The 25,653-nt window shown below is 40.5% G+C and overlaps 1 protein-coding gene across 1 annotated transcript; it reads right to left on the reverse strand.

Annotated features, from left to right (window-relative positions):
* Positions 1 to 6,088: 6,088 nt before the first annotated feature.
* Positions 6,089 to 25,406, reverse strand: LOC142194634 (caspase-1-A-like). The gene is made up of 10 exons (XM_075263891.1): positions 25,382 to 25,406; positions 23,050 to 23,310; positions 18,222 to 18,269; positions 17,694 to 17,741; positions 14,483 to 14,553; positions 12,705 to 12,884; positions 12,158 to 12,413; positions 9,527 to 9,661; positions 8,280 to 8,389; positions 6,089 to 6,668 (listed from the first exon to the last, which is right to left on the reverse strand). Exons 1-10 carry the CDS (start codon positions 25,386 to 25,388, stop codon positions 6,579 to 6,581), a joined length of 1,206 nt encoding a protein of 401 aa, XP_075119992.1. The 5' UTR covers positions 25,389 to 25,406; the 3' UTR covers positions 6,089 to 6,578.
* Positions 25,407 to 25,653: the final 247 nt, after the last annotated feature.

A 25,653-nucleotide genomic window follows, 5' to 3' on the forward strand; every position in this document is an offset into this window, starting at 1 on the left:
ACTTCTGAAGTGGCAGACTAAAGTTGGTCAGAACCAAAATCTGTTGTGTTGGATTTTTTTTCTGCCATGATCTGTTTGTGGGAGATTATTGTATTGAGGGCCTGTGATTATATGAACTTTATTAGTATTGGACGACTTTCATTTGTTAATTAATGTATCTGGGATAATTGACTGCTTGTTAAAAAGTATGGGATTGTTCATGTTTTTGGGACGATTGGCTGTACGACTGACCAACCACATGCGATTTTCTAAATCTAATGTTGATGGAGAGCTTTACCCTTCAGATGTCCCTGAGGACAGGAATTTACCTGCTTATGCTATCCTATGTACTATTCTTCTCATTTGTACATACCACAATAACAGACATCAACAGTAAACGCTCCGTCATTCCGGGCCATTCATGAGGGCTATATGGCGTCTGAACCAGCTGCAGCCTCATCTTCTACCTTGAAAAGGATTTTACTGATGCTTATCACATTTATTGTTTTCAGCAGCAGTTGTTATTCTCGTTGAAGTTACTCATGTGCATTTGTCTATACGTGTGCACCTAGAAAAGATACACCATAGGACAGGAGGATATAAAAACCTCACATCATCCTGGTACATCCTGTACTGCCTGTTGTGATGCTTCCTGCATTCTGCTCCATTATAAATCCTCTGGTGCAGAAGGTCACTGTAACAGGAAATAATTGGTGCACTAAGTCAGATAGATGAGCAAGCATGGTTACAGTGGTCAGCCGCACCTTTAACCCTAGCAAGCATGGACCTGTGCTGTAAGAGGCAGCTGTGCATCAGGACATTATTATGTATTAGTATCACAGATGTTGTGAGACATGGTGTTCTTATTATGGAGCAAATACAAGGGAGTGGGTTTACCAGGTCAGGACCTCTCCAACAATATATTTGCTGACTAGATTCATAGATAGTCATACTTATAACTGGTATTGATTTTTTTTTTTTTTAATTAGATGAGGAAAAATATTTAAGTACCATAAAAATACTTGTGTCTTGTAACTTTGCCCCCACCCTGTTCTTGTAAGTGTTGATATGAGAAAACCAGATAAGACTGGATTCAAACCAGCCTAAAATAAGCACAGAGAAAAGTCCTGCCAGGAGGACTGTTCTCTCTACCTGTTTCAATATGAAACCGGCAGAAACCTGGTGGACCCCATTATAGTCTATTCTTAGTTTATCCTTATGCAAATTAGCTGAAAAGGGCTTTAGGGGCGTTTCTTCTCCTGGGCGTTTCTTCTGCTTGGGCTTCACTCTCTGCTCTAGAGAACTGTCCCTAACTGTAGACAAAGTGTGACAAAAATGTAAAAGCTGCTCTGAAAGGTGCTCACATTAGTTTGATACTGATTTTTCTTGCTGAGACTCCCTTTAAAAATCGAAACAAACAAATATAAATTTACAATTGTATTTACCCTTTTTCATTAGATTCATGATACTCTAGCAATACAGAAATAATCTTTGTTTTTTATTTTTATGGATATGCAAATCAGCCATCGGGTGCATCAGGGACAGTCCGAATTTGCCTCCAGCGTTCCTCTGGAATTTTTGTGTTAAAATTCACATGCCCTGTTTGTGTCAAAACGCAGCCTTGCTGCCGATAAAATGAACTTGAAAGGGAATCTGTCACCACAAAAATCGCTTTCACACTACATATATTATGCTTGGGGCCAAAACTGACATGTTCCCCAACTGATGGGGAAGCTATACAAAAAACACACTCCCCCCCCCGCCTCTTCTGCCCCCCCCATCTTGTTAAAAGACTGGAAAATACAACTATCCATCTCTTTATCTTATATGGAAATTAAAAGGGTCCCCAAGAATTCACATGGCATCTCTAAATGTATTAAGCTATACATTGGCTATGGGATGCAATAAAATCCCTAAGTGGCTCCACAAAATTAGAGGATATTCACACTACATCCATGATAGGATGAGAGCAAGGAACATTAATAGTGATAGTGACGGATGCAGACAGAGCCCTTTCGCTGGTGTCCATTTCCATGAACTCTTATATAACAGACAGGACAGATGCTTTCTTTTGTCATGTTTGCTTACTTTTGTAACAGAAGAAAAAAATCCTTCATTCAGGACGTTTTATTCCATTAGGAAAATAAACTTCAAAAAAGTAAGCTTCATGACTTTTATAATAGTGAATGGAAGTGGACACCAGACAGAAGGGGCTCTGCCTGCATCTATCAGGACTATAGGAGGTCACTAGAGAGATTCGTCTTCATCCTGCCTTATAATTTTATTTCTTTCAGCATAAGGCTGTATTCACACTGAGAAACGCTGGCGTTTTTTGTGCTTATTTTTGCACATAGCGCCGCGTTAACGCCGGGCAACGCCACCGCAAAATAGCGCGGCGTTAACGCGCCGCTATGTGCAAAAATAAGCACAAAAAACGCCAGCGTTACTCAGTGTGAATACAGCCTAAGATTGAAGTCTCCCTTTTTTTTTTTTTTTTTTTTTTTTAACTTCTATCTGCATATGATTCATTCATCAAAATCATTTATTCTTCTAACTTGGGCTAAAGAACCTGCCCCATCTGTTTCACAATGGTTGTGTAAAGTGAATATCTTTCTAGGTCTACATTGAGTCCACTTGTACAGTTCAGCTCTCCTTTACAGTCATGGCTGGTTTCTGACAGATCCCAAGATTCCCACATTTGATATTGGAAGCCGGTCCTCCTCCTACCATGGTCATCTTCTGATGGTTTGCTGTCATCATTGTTTGTTATTTCCACACTGGGTATATAGAGTCTCTTGACACCTGTTTCTATGTATACCTTACATCTCCTTGCACACCAGTGTTTACTGTTTCACAGTGGTTAGATTTTCCTCTTTTCTCTTTTTTTTTTTTTCTTTTCATTTTCACGCTAGTTGTTTCTGTGCATTGTTTTTCACTTGAAATAAACAATCTGTATATTTCTGCACTTTTAAAAGCATCCCAATGTATATGATGTTATATGCTTACTGTCTCAATAATCAGGGATTTACAGAAAATATTGCCGATTTCTCTATTTTCTTTGGTTTGTATAATGTTCTTTGAAAATTGTGCCTTTAGGGCAAGGTCACACGGGGCTCTGCGGGTACACATTCTGTCACGGCTGCCGCGACAGGATGCCTGTACAGTGCACTGGCATCCCATCATGGCATTCCACGATGGATTAGGCCCGAATCAATGGGCCGGAGCCTCGTGCCGTGCACGCCGTGGCTGATTCCGCAGCACGATACGGCAGCTTACTTCTTTTTTCCGCTAATAGCCAGTGTAAAAAAGAAGCAAGCAGCTCCGCTGCCAACTTGCCCCGTGTGAACTAACCCTAAAGAGGACTTTTCATGCCCTTGGAGATCGGCATACGGCCTGTAAGGCTGTGTGAGAGTGGAGGGGTATCAGTGCCGAATCTGACGGCACCTATATCTCTGACACCTAGGTGTATCTCCATGGACATGAAAGCTCCTCTTTAATGCATAAAAGTGATGGTGAAAAAAACTGCAGGTTGTCTTTAGCCCCAAAATACATTCCAGTGTTTAACAAGGACAACAGTACACAAACATAAAATAAATCATTCTCTTTATTAATAATACATATTATCAAAATTCTAAATAAGGCTCTCATAAAGGACAAGTGATGACACATACATGATAGGTATCTAATTGGTATCAAAAGATGCTAAATTGCAGAACAAAGTTATAATAAGTCAAATAAAATGCCAATGCTAACTGGACATAATGACTGGTAAAATGTGATACAGCACACTCCTCACCTATTCTCACCCACAAACTAAAGTGCAGGCCTGTTTTGACCTACATGGCCCTATAATTCCCGAATCAAGCTGCTCGCTAGCACCATTTATGGGGAGGTATATGCACTATTTCTGTGCCTACTATATGGTCTAGTTTAAATCTTACCCCTGACACTACTGTCTACTACTAACCCTTTTCCCAAACTAGTGTAATACTAACCATCTTACTTGATATGGTGCCATCATAATCTGTGGCACTTTACAAATAGAAAAGAATAAAGAAGTATATAACTAGTAATAAAATAAAAATGTATGAAAAAACAATAAGACATAAGGTAACCAATCTTCGATGGTAATCCATTGTTAAAAAATTGCAGACAATAGAATTTTTGTTGTAATTGTTGCTACACTAGGGGCATAGCTGTAGGGGGTGCAGAGGTAGTCAGGTCCTGGATCCTTAGTGGGCCTCAAAGGTCCCTTTGCCACATGAAATATACCACTATTCTAAATGTTACAAGGAGGGTAGGTGCCCCATTATAGCTTCTGCATTGGGGCTCAGGAGCTTCAAGTTATGCCTGTGGGGCACGCAGATGTTAAAGGGGTTTTCCGGGCCTTTTTAATTTTTTTTATTTTTAAAAAGGTATTGTAGTGCTATTAATGGGTTAATAATTGCACCAAAATATATGTAGCAGTGTTTTGAGTGATTTCTGGCTTTCTCTTGGAACTCCTGGCATCCTTTGCATTTGTTTACATGTTTTCCTACCCTACAACTTCCATGATCCCCCCTCTCACTCCCTCTCTCACACCCCCTCCCTGTTTCCCTAGACAGCTTGTGAACTATTAGTCCTATCTACCTACCTACATACCTAACTCAGCCCTAATCCCCCTGCCCCTCTAATCATACAGTGATGGCTAAAAGTATTGGCACCCCTGCAATTCTGTCAAATAATACTCATTTTCTTCCAGAAAACGATTGCAATCACAAATTCTTTGGTATTATTATCTTCATTTAATTTGTCTTCAATGGTAAACCACAAAAAGAATTGTCAAAAAGACAAATTGGATATAATTCCACAGCAAACATAAAAAGGGGGTGGACAAAAGTATTGGCACTGTTTGAAAAATCATGTGATGCTTCTCTAATTTGTGTAATTAACAGCACCCATTACTTACCTGAGGCACCTAACAGGTGGTGGCAATAACTAAATCACACTTGCAGCCAGTTGAAATGGATTAAAGTTGACTCAACCTCTGTCCTGTGTCCTTGTATCTACCACATTGAGCATGGAGAAAGGAAAGAAGACCAAAGAACTGTCTAAGGACTTGAGAAGCAAAATTGTGAGGAAGCATGAGCAATCTCAAGGCTACAAGTCCATCTCCAAAGACCTGAATGTTCCTGTGTCTACCATGCGCAGTGTCATCAAGAAGTTTAAAGCCCATGGCACTGTGGCTAACCTCCCTAGATGTGGACGGAAAATAAAAATTGCCGAGAGATTTCAATTCAAGATTGTGCGGATGGTGGGTAAAGAACCTCGACTAACATCCAAACAAGTTCAAGCTGCCCTGCAGTCCGAGGGTACAACAGTGTCAACCCGTACTATCCGTAGGAGTCTGAATGAAAAGGGACTGTATGGTAGGATACCCAGGAAGACCCCACTTCTTACCCAGAGACATAAAAAAGCCAGGCTGGAGTTTGCCAAAACTTACCTGAGAAAGCCAAAAACGTTTTGGAAGAATGTTCTCTGGTCAGATGAGACAAAAGTAGAGTTTTTTGGAAAAGGCATCAACATAGAGTTTACAGAAAAAAAAAAAAGAGGCCTTCAAAGAAAAAAACACGGTCCCTACAGTTAAACATGGCGGAGGTTCCCTGATGTTTTGGGGTTGCTTTGCTGCCTCTGGCACTGGACTGCTTGACCGTGTGCATGGCATTATGAAGTCTGAAGACTACCAACAAATTTTGCAGCATAATGTAGGGCCCAGTGTGAGAAAGCTTGGTCTGCTGGAGAGATCTCAAAATGACAGTTTGGAGAAGGCCCCCTTCAAATCTCAGGGACCTGGAGCAGTTTGCCAAAGAAGAATGGTCTAAAATTCCAGCAGAGCATTGTAAGAAACTCATTGATGGTTACCGGAAGCGGTTGTTCGCAGTTACTTTGTCTAAAGGTTGTGCTACTAAGTATTAGGCTGAGGGTGCCAATACTTGTGTCTGGACCATTTTTGGAGTTTTGTGTAAAATGATCAATGATTTGACTTTTGTTTCATTCTCTTTTGTGTTTTTTCATTGCAAGCAAAATAAATGAAGCCATTAATACCAAAGAGTTTGTGCTTGCAATCATTTTCTGGAAGAACATGAGTATTAGCTGACAGAATTGCTTGGGTGCCAATACTTTTGGCCAACACTGTACTTACCTATTTTCTGTGTCCTGGAGATCAGAGTCTTCGGTCCCGCCGGCATCTTCTTCTATGGACTTATTGCGCATGTGTGGTATTCGCTAGTCACGTCTGCCTGTGACTGTACAATAAAGCTCTATTGTGCAGGCGCAGACAGAAGCAGAGGAAGTGACGTTTCTTGCCAGAAGACTGAAGATATGTAAGTATGTTGGGTATGGCTTGAGTGAATATTGTTAATGCTTTGTTTCCAGAAATACAGAAACGGAACGTCACCGGAACATCAGAAAATATGCCTGGGGAGGTAATGTGGCAGCCCCAGATAGATATAGGTAATTATTATTATTTTTTTTTTTATGAAGTCAATTATAAAGTACGCTGGGGTGGGGGGGGTAATTGGGTAATTTACGGATTATTTTTCAATTTACGCCGGACCCATTTAATACCCTGGTAACAGGAAAAATTTCTTCAGAAGGGTATTCCTGTCTTGTGTTGGCATCTGTATGTCATCCTTGAATGAGAGTTGGACCTAAGAGGAGAAAAGAAAATTAGTGAAGATCAGAAATACATTTTAATTTTTCAAGGTATATAATCAATATACATACCCGTATATACTTGAGTATAAGCCGAGTTTTTCAGCACAGTTTTTGTGCTGAAAAGCCCCCCTCGGCTTATACTTAAGTCACCCCTTTGGGGTGAGTTGGGCTGGGTCTATGTCCAGCCGCAATAGTAATGTATAGAATCTCCCATAAAATAGTGGGAAAAAAAAAGAAGCTTTTAAAAAATATATAATAAAAAAATTAAATAAATTAAATTAAAGTTCTAAATCGCTCCTTTCCCTAGAATACATATAAAAGTAGAAAACGACTGTGAAACACATAGACATTAGGTATCCCTGTGTCTGAAAGTGCTCGGTCTACTGACTATAGGGGATCTGCAGTGCTCCTGTTCCGTTGGGAAGGGGTTAATAGGAGCACTGCAGATACCCTATATTCAGCCAGGCTGAATTCCCCCCCCCCCCCCCCCCCTACCCGGCTTATACTACAGTCAATAAGTTTTCCCAGTTTTTTGTGGTAAAATTAGGGGCCTCGGCTTATATTCGGGTCGGCTTATACTCAAGTATATACGGTATATGTATAGAGTCAGTATACACCTGTATAGAGTCAATACAAACATACATATACGTATAGAGTCAGTATACACATGCACATATGTAATAATAATAATAGTAATAAAAAAAAAACAATCTGTATTTATATAATCAATGTACCCAAACTGCATCTAAAGTCAGGGGACAGAGACGCATCACACATTACACAATGTGCACGTGTTTGGCATATCTGTGCATGTGAGTATTAGAGGAATTATTTTACTGGTTAAATATTATTCAGTGAACAAACTATATTAAAAAATATACTGTAAAAAAATCGGGGAAAAATGTTTTTCTGTTTCTGAAATAACCTACAGTACAAAATAAATTGACAAACTTTAATGCGGTTGTCCATGAATTTCACCACTCACTCGGGAAGGTGAAACAAATTAAAAAAAAAAAAAAAAAAAAATCACTCAGCTGTTCCTGGTGCTCTGGTGCTCCATCCCTGCTGAAGCGACTGATTGGCCTTAGTGGTCATGTGAATCGCAGGACTTCTGGCAGCAACTTTACATTGTGCAATGAAACGGACAGTGGCGGCACACACCAGAGTGCCGGGGACAGGTGAGTGTGATATATATATTTTTTTTTACCTTCCCTAGGTTCCTCTGTGAATTGTCAAATTCCTAGACAACCCCTTTAAATTTTAAATAGGAAAACTCATGTGACCCGCGTGAAGCAGTCTTAACTTCTTTTTCTTTTACATCAACATAGCCATATGAGGGCTTCTTTTTTGTGGGATGAGTTGAGTTTTTCAATACCTCCATTTTGGCAAATACATGAAAGGTATTAAAAAATGTTGTAAAGCAAAAATGATTTAATATGATAATATCTAAGTTTGTATCATTACAGATGCTGTGATACCAGCAATTTTTTTTTGCTTTTTTATTGATTTTTTTGTTTTTAACATAAAACTGCAATTTGTAAGAGGGAAAAAGCTGATTTACATTCTCTTTGACACTATCTAATACATTTTGTATAAGGCCTTACCTTTTGGAAGATATCTCCTACAGATGAATTGTGCGCCTCTCTTTTTATAAAGCCAATCAAACGTTGAATAAATAGGGAGCCCTGGTTTACATGTCTATAAGAAACCGTATCTGGAGAAAGAAAAATCATCCCTTATTATCATCTGTTTGTTAGAAAACTGGCATGTCTACACCCAAGCTGCAGTTTGTACATCTGAGCGATTTGTATACTTGCTGTCCACTGGTTTAGGCTAGGTTCACTCTGTTCTCCACCCACTGCCCAGCATTCTGTCTTCCATTTTGGGTGGCCATGATGCAAAACCATCAACATTTTCACCCTGTGCAAACTTTTCCTTAAGCCGCTTTCCCATGGTCAGTATTTGGTATTTTGCATCAGTATTTATAAGAGGTGCAAACCTTCACATTATAATTTTTCCCTGTGTAGATTCTACTTCTGGTTTTGATACTGATGTTTGCCAAGCTGCTATACACTGTACCCACATAACCTAAGGACAAAGGGTCAATTTAGGGTATGTTCACACGGAGGTTTTTGCACGGACTCCGCCTCAAAATGCACCTGAAAAAACGCCTCCTATTCAATTCAATGGGAGTCACTATCAGTTTTTTTCCACTAATGATTTTTTTTCAGCTAGCAGGAAAAAAAAACACAACATGCCCTATATTCAAGTGGAGTCAGGTGCGGTGTCTACAGCTTAAGTCTCTCTCCTCATTAGGCCTATTCATTCGGGCCTAATCAGGAGCAGGATTCCGCGACGTAGTGGCGATGCACTGCATCGGCATCCCATTGCGACTACCCCCTCGAAAAAGGTTTCCACATGTGAACAAGCCCTTATTGATACAATTTCACACCTCTAGCTGGCACACAATGGTAACTTGTGACCAGGGATGGCCTTTAGGTTGGACAGTGGCCTATGGGAAATCAATTTGTGATGACCCTCATCCGTTAAAAGAAGACATTAGCAATTCTTGTTGAAACATTTGGTGCCCAATGCCTCATTAGGCTGCCCAATCCCGATGAGACCTCGGGTATAATGGCCAGAATTTACTTTATGATAGATCCCTATGTTGTTTTACGTTCAGGTCATAAAACCAGAGGACATCAGCAGAATCTTGGATGACATTATGGAGAAGTACTGACCTGTACTGGTGTGAATAAAGCATTTGAGCTGCAGCAGCCTCTGTCTCTCCTGCTCACCCCTCCCCTTCCTATAGACCCTTCATAGTAAGTATGTAAGTAAGTTTATGTACCTGGTGTTGTTGAATAGAAGCAGATTAAGTCACTCTCCTTCTGAATCATCCGCATAGCATCATCTTCCAAATCTTCTTGTTTGATGCTTGGGGACTCCTGACCATTATCACTGACCCATACCTGACCCTTTTTATCTGCAAAACATATTTGTGTCTTAGTACATGTGTTCTCAGAAAAATGCTCTTGTTTTTTGGTCCAAACCCTATCCTGGATTCTAAAGGAAAAATATAACCAAGTACCTCATCCAAATTGGGCTCTAGCTTAAAATCTGTATAAAAAACAGCAAGTGGTGTTTTCAAAGAAATTCTGTGTGTGAAACCAGCCTTACCTTTACAAGGAGTGTTTGTCACCAAGGACTCCACTTTCATACATTTGCCCTTTACTAAACTTTACTATCAGCAACCCCCCCCCCTTCTTTGGAAGGATGGAGCAATAGTAGAGATTATATAATACATTTTAGGAATAAGAAGAAAAATCACCTTTTAAGTCATTGTAACTTTTTTTTTTTTTTTATCATTAAATGTAATATATACTTTTTATATAATTTCTTATTTCTAGGTTTCCATTGGAAGGATTTCGCAGCAGAAACCTCGGATATATATATTTAAATAAGTGACATCTGTCACCCATTCATTATTTTACAAGATGCTTCTCTATGAAATGGCGCAGCCATCTGCGCTATTCTATTGAGTAACAAAAAGTGGAAGGTCCAGTGAATATTGCTGAGAGGAGACCAAAGGCTTCTATTGGTATAATGTATAAGAATGTAGGTGACCCCTGGGTCATGTGATCCAAGGTAGCATTTGTCCCCCTGATTCTTTGCCCTTCTGTCTTCCCTACTTTCACAGAGGAAGAGGAGGGAGGGGGAGGGAGTGAACACAGGGGTCAAATGCCGTCTTGGATCACATGACTTGGGCATCATAATGTTGCTTTGTCCCCAGACCCATCATCAGTGATTCTTGGGACCAGGTACGTAAATTAATACTCCATGGACAACACCTTTAAGTGAGCTGCTATACTTCTGATTAGATATAAACATCACAGAATTGGGCCAGACTGTCAATGATCTGTGTTATAAAGGCCTGTATTTAGAGCAGAGCTGCCATACTACATTTCCATTGACATTCAGCTGTACAGCGCTGCAAACAATGTGGAGAATGCTGCAGTGACTGAGTAACTATATTTAGTTACCATTGCCCTGCTCTTCTTGTTAGCTACGTGTCAATAAATGTTTGTAACTACAGGTCTGTGACAAAATGGCATGGAGAACACGAGTGATATCAATGTACCATCCGCGCCTTCACAAACCCATTTACTGCCTACAGTGAGCCTGGGCCATAAAAAGTACTGGAACAGGTCCTGTCCTGTCCTGAGGAAGCCAAGTGTGATATTTGCCTGATGGCTGGTTGGTACTTTGGTTGTAGCAACCTATTGGAATTTATAGGTTCAAGAGCGGAAATCCAGCAGACTGAAGATATTTTTTTTTTTTAAAAAAAATTTCTTTTCTTTATTTGATCACTTTATTTGATTTGATTTTTTTAAAAAAAATAAGAATATCTTCAGTCTGCTGGATTTCCGTTCTTGAACCTATACTTGTGTTGTCACGTTCTCAGCTGGGAGAATCTTTGGAATTATCTGTGCAGCTCCATCATATAAGAAATGAGTGTCTTTCTGTTTTGGTTATTACGGCTCCAAGTGAGCCATTTTTTGGACTGTTTAAATTGTAACATCACAGAGGAGGCTGTATTTTTTCCTTTTTCCCCTTTCCATTTCAATGTGTATTGGAATTCATACTGCATGTTGCGCTGATGCACCTTACTTCTTGGTGACTATTACTTGCTGCCATTTGGGTTTTTTTTGTGAAATTCTGTAATATTTGCTTTTCCATATGAAAGGTCATTTATTTTTTGATTACTGGTATATTTATTTATTATCTGGTGATGTTGCATGTTTTTGTTAATGTGCATTGACATATGTATTTGTGTATCATGTGCCTAATTTTGATATGATCAAAACTTGTGTACCACCCTTGTCCAGTTTGTTTTTTAATTGTTTTCAATTGTTTTTATGTCTTCTTTTTTGCGACATTACTTTTGTAATTATAGTTTGAATAAAGATGAATTTTGAATTATTTATTTATTTATTTGCATCGTCTTTGTGAACAAATTATTGGCTTCTTAAAATATTATTTTTTAATTAGGCCTAGGGAGGTAAAAAAAACCCAAACAAACAAACATACTCACCTGTCCCAAGTGCTTCGGTGTCCTCCTAGCACAGCCCTGCCCTGTGACGTTCCAGTCCCTTTTGTTGAGACCTCTGATTGGTGGTAGTGACGTCACTGGGTCTCTTCTTTAAGCCACTGATTGGCTAGAGCCAACAACTGAGCTGCAGGACTGGAATGTGCTAGGAGGCACTGGAGCACCAGGGAGAGGTGAGTATGTGTTTTTTGTTTGTTTTTTTAAATAAATAAATTAACCTTCCCCAGGCTAACTGAAAAATACGATTTTAGCCTGGACAACCCCTTTAAAAACACATATAGCACACTGACAAAGAACATGATCATGTGGATGAATGCTCATGCTGTACTATAATATAACAAATTTCATATATCTCATAACCCTCTAACTTACGTCCACGACAAGCCTGGATAATTATCACTTTTGGTTTATTCCGCAATCCTGGGCAGTTTTCATTATTAAATGTATTGAAGATGTCATCAACATGGATCCTGCCAGTTGCTCTTTCCCGGCCTTCTACATCTTCTGATTTAAAATCAGTCCCATAAATGATATCTCTTTCTCCATGAGACATAAAAACCAGGAAAGTACTATCAGAATCCTTGTGATGGCTATGAGCAGCAAAAGTCTTCATTGTGGTCTGCATTTCCTGGAACGTAAGAAGAAAATCATAAAAATACTGTAAATCATTCTGTTACATAAAGCAACTATACCAAATGAAATACAGCTCATTGACATAATTCTATTGTAGAAACATTATTTAAATTTATAGTGGATCACAACTTTATTGCACTGTGATCTTTCCCAATAGGAATAATGTGATGATCACACACATATCGTCCTCTTGCAGTCCTGGTCTAAGGAAGTTTCTGGGACTGTAAACTGGTCTCAAGGTTTATAACAAATTATTATGTATATATATCTATATTACATTTCTTACCTCAGCTGTTAGATCAGTGCTCAACTGTACATTGTAGTCAAGTCCTTTTAATATTTTTTTCATTCCCTCAATGTCACAGTTTGCCCCTTCGCGCTTCCCAATTTTGGAATCTTGGAAGTTAATATTACAAATAATCAAAGCCAAGCGTTTGCGTCTGCCCTTCTCAAGTATAGGATATCTCTAGGGGAATAAACAGATGTTGCTATAAGATCCAGTATCACATTCTTCTGAAAAAATAAATTGTATTCAGACAATGAAAACATCTCCATACATACGATTCCCAGCATGCCCTTAAAGCTAGTCCCTATTTCTGTCTGTACATCAGCCATGACAGAGAAGGGACTGGCTAAATTTAGGAACATCCTACATGTCTCCAACAGAGAGTGGGGAGGGGGCTTCCTTTCTACAAAAGGAGTGCTGCTGTGACCACAATACCAGTAGTGAAATTGGGCCATCATAAATTACGTATATCAGTTTTAAGTTCAATTACTTTATAAAAACAACATTTTATGTGGCTGGATAACTCCCTTAATCTGGCCATATAAATTAGATATATTTTGTCAAATTCACTGATTTCTATGGGTTCAGTTGAGTGTATTGTGTATGGATTTCAAGTAATGACTCTTTTTTTTCTCTAGGGGATAAGCCACTGCAAGAGGTGTCTATTTCCCATCTCACATTCTAGTATTTTTATATGGAAGGGGAAGAGGGGGGGAGGATAAGGTGAGACAGCTGTGGGTGAAACCCGCCGACAGTCACCGTAAGTGTATGATCTACTGTAATAGACATATTCCTTGTCTGTTGGGTCTATTCCAGTATAAAACATCTGATCATAATGAGGTTTTCTCAGAACAGCCACATTTGGATGTGCCCTCAGTGGCAGATCGGTAGGGGTCTGACCCATATGACCCTGTTCTCAAAACCCTGTAGAAATTGTCGCTTTATGATCAACCATCTCTGCATGTAAACACTTTGCTCTTGCCTTTCTTCCAGCTTTACCACCACCCACCAGGACATTACAATTATCAATCCACAGATATACATTTATTGTTACCGAACACTATATGCCAAGGTTATCATCAAATATTCAATGTGCCTTGGTTAGTTTGCATGTTGAATACTTTAATGTCATTACAAGACAAAGCAAAGTACGCTTAGGCTGGGTTCACACTACCGCCACTGTCCGCCCCAGGGTTTGCATCGTGAACCTCAGGAACCTGGACACAAACACAGACAGACACAAAGTCCTGCATGTATGACTGTGTCCATTCCAACAAAATGGTTTCCAGGTGGAGAGGTCACATATGGACACCAGCAGTCAACTTTAAAAACCCACTCAATTGAATGGGTTTTAAAGCTGACCACTGGCAAGCCGTCCCCTGTTCAGTTTCCCCAAGGTTTACAACGGAACCCCGAGCGGACAGCAGCAGTAGTGTGAACCCTGCCTTAGACTTCCGAGTAGACACACATGCAATTCTACCAGACTGAAAGACATGCAAAGAAGAGAGGTAGGAGAAATAAGGGACAAGAATCTGCTGAAACTTCCCATCCGTACAGTAAGATGAGCAGCTCTGGAGCCCATGTTTTATGTGCCACCGAATAGTACTGCAAAAACATATAAAGACATTTCATCTGTTAGAATTAAACTATATGAAAAACCAAATGTCCATGTCATGTTTATACACATGACAATCTGAGTACTAATGATCAGTGCAACATAACATTGATGCATCCTGTACGATGTGAAACCATAGTATTCCAATGGCTCGTATATTTACCTCACTTTCCTTAGACAGTTTAGTTATTTCCTCATATTCGGACTCTGTGCACAGCGTGATTCCATTAACTTCTTGTAATAAAAGAAAACAAAAAGACAATGATACAAATAGGGAGGATTGAACAAAGACTTCCAGACATCTATTACAGAAATGTATCAATTAAACACTTCTGCACTCAAAGGGGTTTTCTCACAATAACAAGTTATCTCTTACTGGATTAGAGATAAATTTCAGATCTGTGGGGGGTCCAACTGCTCGTGCCCAACCTGATCAGGAGAACGAGGAACTTTCTCCCACTCTGAATGGAGCAGTGGTCGGGTGGTGTGTGCCCCAATCCATTCATTTCAATGGGAGTGCTAGAGAGAACTGTACTTCATCTATCTCAGATAATCCCATCTGATTAGTGGGGGTCTGAGCGATTGAGCCCCCACTGATCTTCATGTTATCCACTAGCTTATGGATAGAAGATAACTTGCTTTTGTGGGAAAACCCCTTTAAGATGTAGTCAACATAAGAATGGCTATACACACTAATGTTGGCTGAACTTGCAAAATTCGGACTGACCGACCATCTAGTGGGGGCCATTTAAGTCTCCCTCCATGGCAAATGTAGAGAAAAATAAGGCATTTGGATTTTAACATGCTTGATCCTTTTGTTCTAAAAAAAAAATAAACTGCCTGCAAGGCCACTTTAACCATAGGGCAAATAGTGCACCCGTGCCAGGCCCTACAACAGCATGGTCTCTTCCTCAGATGTTCACTGGGACACTTCTATATTTTGGGTGCTGTGCCACTGTTATGTGTGATGGGTCCCAATTTCAACTCTATCTATGTCCACAGGATGCAGATCCAGTTAAATACAATGATGGAGCGCAGAGAGATTGGCTCCATGCTCCACCAGTTAGGCCTTGACTAGTGCTCTCTGAAATATGGAGGAGCAATGAATGGAGAGCCAGAGATAGCACTAAAGCCAGACCCTGCAGATATTTGAGGTAGGGGAGCTAGGTAGGCATGGTTTACTTATATATTATATTCTGTGATGGACCACCAAAGGGGCATGATACTGACTGATGGGCCACTGAGGTGGGATTAATATTATATGGAGCCATTGAGGAGGCATTTTACTCTGTAATGATCACTGAGGGGGCATTGTATTGTATAGGAGTCACAGATCGGACCACAGCAGTCTCCATTGTGGTCCGATTTTAGGTTCCGCCTCCTCACAGACGAGCCTCCTGCAGAACCAGTGTTGATTGGCCGAATGCTGTACACTGGGCAATCAACACTGGTCAATTCATTCCTATGAGAAAAAGTAAGCTCCCTCGTAACAGCAAGCTGCCAACTCTCCTGACTAGCAAGGGCGAGCCTGCTGCAGAACCAGCGTTGTTTTGCCGCAGGCTCATTTTTGCTAGCCAGGAGAGCTGGCAGTTTGCTGTTATGAGGGAGCTGACTCTTTCTCATAGGAATGAATTGACCAGCATTAATTGGCCAGTGTACAGCATTCAGCCAATTAACGCTGGTTCTGCCGGAGGCTCGTCTGTGAGGAGGCGGAGTCTAAGATCGGACCACAGCATTCTCCTTTGTGGTCCGATTTTAGACTCCGCCTCTCACAGATGAGCCTCCGGCAGAACCAGCGTTGACTGGCCGAATGCTGTACACTGGTCAATCAACGCTGGTCAATTCATTCTTATGAGAAAAAGTCAACTCCCTCATAACAGCAAGCTGCCAGCTCTCCTGACTAGCAAGGACGAGCCTGCGGCAAATCAACGCTGGTTCTGCAGCAGGCTCGTCCTTGCTAGTCAGGAGAGCTGGCAGCTTGCTGTTACGAGGAAGCTTACTTTTATCAGTGCAACTGCAAGCACTGTGCAGTTAAGCGTGTGGACGCCATAGACTATAATGGGGTCCGTGCGCTTTAACTGCACAGTGCTCCTCCTAAACACTCTCCCTCTGCTATTCGTGGACTTGGTGACTCTCCTTTAGTTGAATAGTGGTTTCCCCTGAAACGAGCATTTTTTCCCATAGATTATAATAGGATTCGATATTCGATCGAGTAGTCGAATATTGAGGCTCTACTCGAAACGAATCTCGAATATTTCACTGTTCGCTCATCTCTAGTTAAGAGCACAACTGAACACAAAAAAATTGCTTTCCTTTCATGTGTTTTAATTCAAGGGCATGTTATGTACCATTGTATAGTTGGTGGTGCCGAATCCAATGCACTTTAATTTTTGATGCCATCTTTTCTTTTCTAATAGTTTCGGCTCTTGCAATCATTGCACCTTTAGGGAGATGGTTTTGCAGTTGAGCATCATCACTGGATGATGGGGAAAGCCCCTTCACAGTACAAGACTATAGAAGTGTACCATCAGTGGGCATTCTCCACCACTCAGCAATGACAGTGAGCCCCCCCTGATAGTACTGAAATATCAGTAGCCAAAATGAATGGCACAAATATTTCTGCACATGAGAGGATACCAAGAAAACTGAAACTTTTGCAATGGCATATAACATATCCTAGAGGACATGAAAGGTCGTCTTTAAGTGCATGATTAGCGTAAAGCTAACCTCCAGTTATAAACAACTTTGTATAATAGTACAGGTAAAAAATAACAAACTTTGAAATATTTCTTATTAAAGAAATATGTTCTCTTCTCCACTTTTCAGGCAAAGTTTCTTTCTATATATTAGTCTATGAAGAGGGGAAGTGGATAGAATAGACAACTCAAATAATTGCTCCTCTACACTCTACTATTCTGAGCACTTTTAAAACTGCTAGGTTTGTAGGTAAGAGGCTAAGAGTGCGCAGAATGAGGTAATAAATAAATTAACCAGCTGACAGAAGAATCCTTCTCCATCCCTCTCTTCTCCATAGAGCTCTATGAGTAAGGTGAATACAGAGACAAATATAATGTTAGCAAGCAGCCAGATTGACGATAAGGAGCAAGAGAAAATCTTACTAAGTGGAGAAGGAAACAGATCTCTTTAATAAGATATATTACAAAGTTTCTTATAGTCACATGCACTGTTCATTTATGAATAGTTGTTTATAATTGGAGGTATGCTTTAAGACTATGGCCACCATATTTTTGTACTATTGAGTATCCCCAAACTTTCTTATATGGTAAACACTGTTCCCTAAGTGACATCAATTTCCTTCTAGACACATTACAAGTCTAGGCACAATTCTTCATATCATACATGTATGTCAATACCTTGTTGACCAAATTTTTCCTTTTTTGGTAGTGGAGGTTCTACAGAGGCTGGAAATAAATGAATGTTTCATTAGATATAGAACTTTGGAATCTTTAATTTGTTAGTACAAAGACTGCTTACAACTCCCCTCTTTCCATTCAGGAAACATGCACACTTGGCTGAGCTATCTGAAATGAATGTCCAGCTTAAGTCTATGGCTGTCATATTTGTGTATGCTATTGAGTTTCCCCAAACATTGCTTATATACTAAATACTGCTCCCTAAGGTCTCTATAATCGCCTGAAGTTTGTCGCCTGTCGTTTTCAGTTTAAAAACAATGGACCCCTTTATAGTCAATGGGGTCTTTCGCACGCCTTATGTATCTGCTATTTTAGCAGTCCATCTGTCTTTTGTTCTGGTTCTCAGATGGACCAGTATAATGGACAGGCCGATGCAGATGGGAATGTAGTCTAAATGGCACCAATTTTTCTAAGCACACACTTCCAGCACAATTATTCATATTTTCCAATAATCTGATATAATAATACCTTGTTGGATGGATTGTTCTTTTTTAGGCAGTGGAAGTTCTGGAGGGTCTGGAAAAAAAAAAATCATACATCATTAGGTATGAAACCTTGTAATGCAAAGGCTGCTAACAACTGACGACATGATTTATAAAGGGTTAATGGATTATTTAAAAAGGGGAAAATAAAAAGGAAAAAATGGAAGTGTAATAATAGATAGAAAAATCTTCATGTCAATATCAATAATACAAACAAACACCATAACTTTTATTCCATTCACATAGCCTTATGAAGGTGTAACGTCTCTGCCTGTTCGGGTCACTGCGCCACCCTCTGCTCTCATGCTGCGGTGCAGGAGGCATGTGCAGTTTGATTCCTTGCTTAGAGTTTTTGGTTGCACTATGTGAAGATGGCTCTAGTTCTGTAATTGAATTTCCACCACACCTGTCTTCTGCCCTTGTTTACCTCTGTTCATGAAGTGGTTAATTCTAGTCTTGCTGTGTGATTGACAGCCTATCCACCTATCAACTCTAGAGCAGGTTCTTCCTCCCTATTTATTCTTGGTTCACATTCACATAGGTGCTTGCTATTGCCTTGTGCGTGCTGGATTTTCTCTCGCTGTCTATTCTTGTGTTCTGATTCTTGACCTCTGGCCTTCCCTATTGACTACTCTCTTGGATATCGATTTTGACACTGCATTGCTTGACTATTACTGGACCCTGGCTAGCTGACCTCCCTTTGTTTTTGTTTGTCTTGTCTGCGTTTTGTGTTTTCACATATATAGGAAGGGATCGTTGCCTAGTTGCTGCATATTACGTAGGATTGTACCAGGTAATCAGGAAGGGACAGTGGGGGGCTTCAGCTTAGGGCTCACTGTCCCCTGTGTCCCTTTCACAGGGTTTCCAGCAGCTACTGGGGAATTACCTGTCCTACCAATTCCCTAACAGAGGGCTAGTTTTCTGCAGAACAAGCTTCACTTACCATTTGCCCCATTTATTATTCCATACAATAGACTGGAACCCCCCCCCCCCTCCCCTAAAAAAAAAAATTCTAAAGGGGTGGAACTGGGAAAAAACCCTCAGTTTTGCCATTTTCTTATGGGTTTTGTCTTTACGATGTTCAATGTGCAATTGGATAAACCAAACACCACAATGTTTTAATGTAACAACTTTAAAAAAAATTGTTTTTGCAACTGCAATAGTGGTGCTAGTAAAGAAGGGCGTCTCTTTTGAAAAGGGAACAATTTTAGAAGAACAACAAGACCATTGTAAAAAACATTCAAGATCCACTAATCTGAAGCTATTATCTTTTAAAAACTAACGGGAAGAGAGTACAACATTTATGATGACCTGCAATATGTTTTCTGGGAACAAAACATCATTTTATTTGGAAAAACCTGTTTGATATCAGAGAAGGACTGTGTTGCTAATTTTAAAGTAGCATCTGGCTGTTTTTTGTTTAATTCTGTACCATGTAGTACAAGGTATTCTGCTGCGTAATGAATGGTGATTCACCTACGGATTCTTCTTCTAATACACAGCCAAATTGACCTGCTGATTCACACCAGCCAAAAGTTACTATTACTATGTAAGTCTATGACAGCCTGGATGTTACACCCTCATAGATTTGAATAGCAGTGAAGGACTTCCGTGCAGTTGGTGCTTAGGTTTACTGATGTCATCTTTAAAAGTGGTTGCTAAAAGTACCCCATTTAGGGTGTACACGGATGTAATGTGAAATTTGCCTAAAACATGAGGTTGTGTGCAAGTTTTGCAAAAGTCACTTGCAATTTAATAATCCAAGTAACTCATAAATCAGTAAGTTGTTAAAAGGATTGTCTCACAATCCCAATTTGCCACCTATCCACAACATATGTGATAAGTGCCCGATCAGTGGGAGCCCCATCTATCCGAGGAATAGGGATTCCAAATACTTTGTTTGAATGGAACAACACGAAGCAGTAGAACATATATACATACTGTACCTATATAGAAATATATATCGTGCATAACATATATTACACAAAAATAGGTGGCACTCCAATGAAGTAGTGAAAAAAAGTAGGTTCTATTCCATCAAATACACAAGCATCACTTTTGCTCATACCTGATCCATCATTGGAGTGCCACCTATTTTTGTATTTCTTTTTTATTGGACATGCATGTATCCTTTGGCTGGCACCATAGCTTCCTTGCACACCACCGCTCACACTGCCTCTGCTCTCGGCCGCCATACCCCCTTGTACTACGGCGCATGCCGGCACTTTCCGTCTGCCAGGTGGCCGGTAGCCGTACGCCCGCCATAGCCCTTCCCTTACACAATCGCACATACACTGCGCTACCCCCATCATGCCTCTGGTTCCTGCCAACTTTGTGTCCTCCGCCGCCTTCTCTTACCTGTCCCCGCGGCTCAGACTTCGTCTGCGGTGATTGTAGAAGTGTGTAAATCGAGTCGTGGGTGAAATTTTACGATCGGGTTTACGCGGCGTACAGGCGACTGTAAACGCGCACCGTAAATAGTGCGGCACAAACGCTCCCATAACGGAGATTGCAGAGATCGTGATGTGAGATTGTTTATTTGTGGGGTTCGTGTGGAAAACGTATGTGTGCTATTGTGTTCAAAAGTAGCCTATTGCGCAATCGGGGGTATTAACTATGTTTGTGGAAAATTTCAGCCAAATTGGTGGAGCAGGTTTTGTGTGATTGACCACCAAACATCCGAATATCCAAAGTCACAAACCCACAAACTCACAAATATTTCACACTAGCTGGTACCCGCGACTTCATCTGCGGTGATTGTAGAAGTGGGTATATACAGGCGTGGGTAAGGTTTTCGTACTGTGTATAAGGGATGGGATATGAAATGTAAGTTTGTATCTTGTTTTTGCTGTAATTCAGAGAATACGTGAGACTTTTGTGTTGAAGTTACTTTGTATTTGAGCTGCTATATATACGGTGTTGTGAGAAACTTTACATAGTGACTTTGGGACAGAGGTATTTGAAGTTAACCCTTTCCCGCCGATGGTATTTTTTGATTTCGGGTTTTCGTTTTTGACTCCCCTCCTTCTAAACCCCATAACTTTTTTATTTCTCCACTCCCAGAGTCATATGAGGTCTTAATTTTTCCTGAGACAAATTTTTCTTCATGATGCCACCATTATTTATTCTATATAATGTACTGGGAAGCAGGGAAAAAATTCAGAATGGGGTGGATTTGAAGAAAAAATGCATTTCTGCAACTTTCTTACGGGCTTTGGTTTTACGGCGTTCACTGTGCAACCAAAATGACATGTCCCCTGTATTCCATGTTTCGTTACGATTCCGGGGATACCAAATTCATATGGTTTTATTTACATTTTGACCCCTTAAAAAAATCCAAAACTGTTAAAATATTATTTTTTGAAAAGTCGCCATATTCCGACAGCCGTAACTTTTTTTATACGTGCGTGTACGGGGATGTATAGGGCGTCTTTTTTTGAGGGACCGGGTGTACTATGTAGTTCTACCATTTTCGGGAAATGTTATTGCTTTGATCACTTTTTATTAAAATTTTTATCAGAATCAAAACAGTGAAAACATGGCAGTTTGGCACTTTTGACCATTTTTCCCGCTACGGCGTTTACCGAACAGGAAAAATATTTGTATAGCTTTGTAGAGCGGGCGATTTCGGACATGGGGATACCTAATATGTATGTGTTTCACAGTTGTTAAGTACTTTTATATGTGTTCTAGAGAAAAGGGGGTGATTTGAATTTTTAATCCTCTTTATTAAAAGAGAGCCTCCTGGAGTAGCGTTAAGGTGAGGGGCAAAGTGGTAAAGTATATGTATATGTGATTGTGTGGGGTTAGGGGCGAGGCTGCAGAGGGCAATATGAATTTTGTGGCTTGCTATGGTCCAAAGTGTGTGAGATTGCAGAGATGGTGGTGTGAGTTTGGGTTTTGTGGTGGTCCTGGCACAAACGTATGTGCGCTATTGTGACGAAAAGTAGCCTATTGTTTAATCGGCTGTATTAACTATGTTTGTGGAAAATTTCAGCCAAATCGGTGGAGCGGTTTTTCCGTGATTGAGGAACAAACATCGGAACATGAAAACATCCAAACACACAAACCCACAAACTTTCACATTTATAATATTAATAGGATTTATAATATTAATAGGATTATAAATGGAACAATGTACGAATGGGGCGCCATTATAGATTTTGCACTGGGGCCCATGAGCCTCAAGTTACACCACTGCACACTTGCCTTAGTAGTGCAGTAGTAGTAGTCTTAATCCTACATCACCTGGTTGGACGGGTTGAGCATCGATTCTGCTTTGCTCCTGTGCTGACGGGGACATAGACGGGGCGGACGCAGCTGAGGAAGAAGGCGGCGCTGGCTATGGGAACAGGTAGGAGACGAATAGCCTTTTTTAAGGCTATTCCGACGTGGTCAGTGGAAAGAACTTCTTTTAATGGAAGAATCCCGTTAAGCGGCGGCTGCCGGCAAAGTCTGCCTGCCGCTTCCATACATTGCAATGGGAGCGCGCTATTCAAATAGTAATCGCGCATCTCTAACTTCAATTGTAAGAAGTTACAATTGAAGTTAGAGATGAACGAATACTATTTGAATAGCACGCTCCCATTGCAATGTATGGAAGCGGCAAGCAGACTTTGCCGGCGGCCGCCGCTTAACTCCTCGTGTGCCGCCGCTTCAATCCATATGATTGATGGGGGGGGGGGGGAGAGGGTGGTTGGTTTTCCCAATACAAGACATACCCCGAAAGTAAGACATAGTGGGACTTTTGGGGTATTGCATTGCATTCTGGTCAGAACTAGAAAATACCACATGATTACATTGTATATATATACCTGTTATGCCCAGATCTTCACTAAGCTTCGGATCCTTTTCTTTGATTTTCTCGAGTAGTACGTTGCTGCTTTTGTCTCCCTTTTTTATCACTGTATCAACCAGTGCTCGACATTTGTCAGCACGCAGAGTGTTACCTTCATCGATTTCCTCCGCCTCTGCATCACTGAGTATATGTGCATGACGCAATTCATCTAACAACTGCTTGAATACCGCTTTGTTGCACTGTAGCACAAACCGTGGTCGGATATTATGGAGTTTATCTAGAAAATAGAGACTAAAGATTGTTAGAGATCAATACAACATCATTTACAGGTTCATGCAGATGTCTCTGTGCTTGTCTACCAAATATAATTTTCCAAAATATGTTATAGTTATATTATACTGTATAATCCTGGTTTTAACCCTCATGCTGTAGTACATGGAGATTAAAGATAAATTACGGCTTGTAGAAGCAGACGCCATAATACATGCAGCCTCCTGTAAACTTGATTGAATCAAAAAAGATGACCTGACATCTCTAGAGTTTATCTCAAGCCCTACTGAGGCAGGAGGAGAAGTACAACAGTGTCCTGCCCCAGTACAGCTGCTCCAGCATACGTAGACTTGGCACTTGTGACCAATATACCAGTGTCATTAACTATTACACTGGTCTACATTAAAAAAAAAAAATCATTGACTTAAAAATTTTGGCTGATTTTAACCAAATAAAAGTTGCTGAATCCAGATATGAAGTCGAAAATTATGCAAGGGGTCACATTTCTTCGCAAATAACACATCCTGTATTAAAGGTGTTCAAGTGAAATATCAGGTGTAATAAGAGGTTCTGCAGAAGTTATAATATGTAAAATATCAGTTCCAAGCAGAAAACAAATCTAAGGGAGCTTTCACACGGAGTAACGTGTCTCGATCTGGCACGTATACGGCGTGTGAGAGTTTGCGCGCCGTAAACGCTCCCATTGATTTCAATGGGAGTTAGGATCGTATTCGCTGTGTTATTTTGCAGCTGCAAATAGATTTTTGGATTTTTTGGATTCAGCACTCCAAATTGCATAGAGATCAAATGTTACTGTTAAGTCAATGAAATTGATGTAGACCAGTGTTATTATTACATATATTATTAATACATATAATTATTTGAATAACCTGAGCCAAAAAATGTTTTAGTCAATACCACGTGCACAAACCACCCCCGAAAATGTGTGTAGTCCTACACAACCTTTTCCTGCGATTAGGCTGTACGACTAACATAAGGCTAAGCGAAGATCACTTTATACAGAGAACTGAAAGATCTTTAAGTTGTGACATCCTTCCTACTACCGTATTTTACGGACTATAAGGCGCACTGGACTATAAGCCGCATTGCCCATGAGCGCCTTATAGTCCGTCTCGGTTCATATATAAGGCGCACCGGACTATAAGCCGCAGTCCGGTGCGCATTATATGTTATTGAAAGCGGCGGCAGGCAGACTTTGCCAGCGGCCGCTTAACCCCCCGCGTGCCAGCCGCTTCTATTGGAAGCGCTCGGCAGGCGAGGAGGGGCTCTATCAGCAAAATAATGCTGATAGAGCCCAACCGTAAAAGTTAGATTAAACTACCCCCCCCCCCCCCCCCTTGTTTTAAACTAAAAGCCTGAAACAGAATGTGAAACTTACCAAGCGGTGCAGGGTGGGCGGGCATTCAGGCCTCCTCTTCCTCCGATGTTCCGTCCTCCTCCTCCGGCGCTCGCTAACTGAGAATGGCCTGGGCGCATGCGCAGTAGAAGCATTATGATATTGCGCATGCGCCCAGGCCATAATCAGCGAGCGCCGGAGGAGAAGGACGGAACATCGGAGGAAGAGGAGGCCTGACTTTGCCGCCGCTTCCATCCATATATAAGGCGCACTGGACTATAAGCCGCACTTACGATTTCTGAGGAAATCGTAGGTTTTTATGTGCGCCTTATAGTCCGGAAAATACGGTATATTCTTTACCTTTATCTTTTTGTGTGTACCTACTATCACTGTAATGCTCTACCGTGGAGCTTTTGTATTATTATTGTATTATCTATGCTGCTGTAACACACTGATAGCAAAGTACTTTAGTTGGACAGAAGGCACTTTGGGCAACTGGAGAGCACTGTTGCTTTTTGGGTGTTAGTAACGTAACCCCTTAATGCAGAATGCTGTACATATATAACATGTACAATCTTGAATGTAACCAATCTTTTTCTCCTGTAACTATGCAATCTATATAGATACATGTGAAGCTACTTCTTTCACTACAAAATCTATATATCTACTGCAAATCTATAGATCGGGTGTAGAAAACACACTCCTGGCCAGGATACATTACCCGCCATCTAGGACAGAGCAGCAGCAGCAGCGTCCACACTGTAGTACATACCAGGATCGATTTACAGGAAGTAGGAAATACTTTGGTATAACTATCTAGTAGAGGCAGCCGGGATAACGTGTTATGTCTTACGACAATACTTTCACTTTCACAGGATGTCCTTATGTGGATTTATTCCAATCAAGAGCAGAATATTGCGTTATGTTCATGTATTAGTGGAGTCACAACAAGCTAAAAGTAAAAGTAGAAGAGGAGAGACACAAAACTGCTGG

Source organism: Leptodactylus fuscus, chromosome 2 (genome assembly GCF_031893055.1).
Source record: "Leptodactylus fuscus isolate aLepFus1 chromosome 2, aLepFus1.hap2, whole genome shotgun sequence".
Classification (NCBI taxonomy): domain Eukaryota; kingdom Metazoa; phylum Chordata; class Amphibia; order Anura; family Leptodactylidae; genus Leptodactylus; species Leptodactylus fuscus.

Coding starts and splice junctions, on each gene's coding strand:
- LOC142194634 (XM_075263891.1), bottom strand. Junction 18,270..23,049: donor TGAAGATCTGGGCATAACAG/GTATATATATAC, acceptor TTTTTTTTCCAG/ACCCTCCAGAACTTCCACTG. Junction 8,390..9,526: donor CTTCTATTCAACAACACCAG/GTACATAAACTT, acceptor TTCTTTCTCCAG/ATACGGTTTCTTATAGACAT.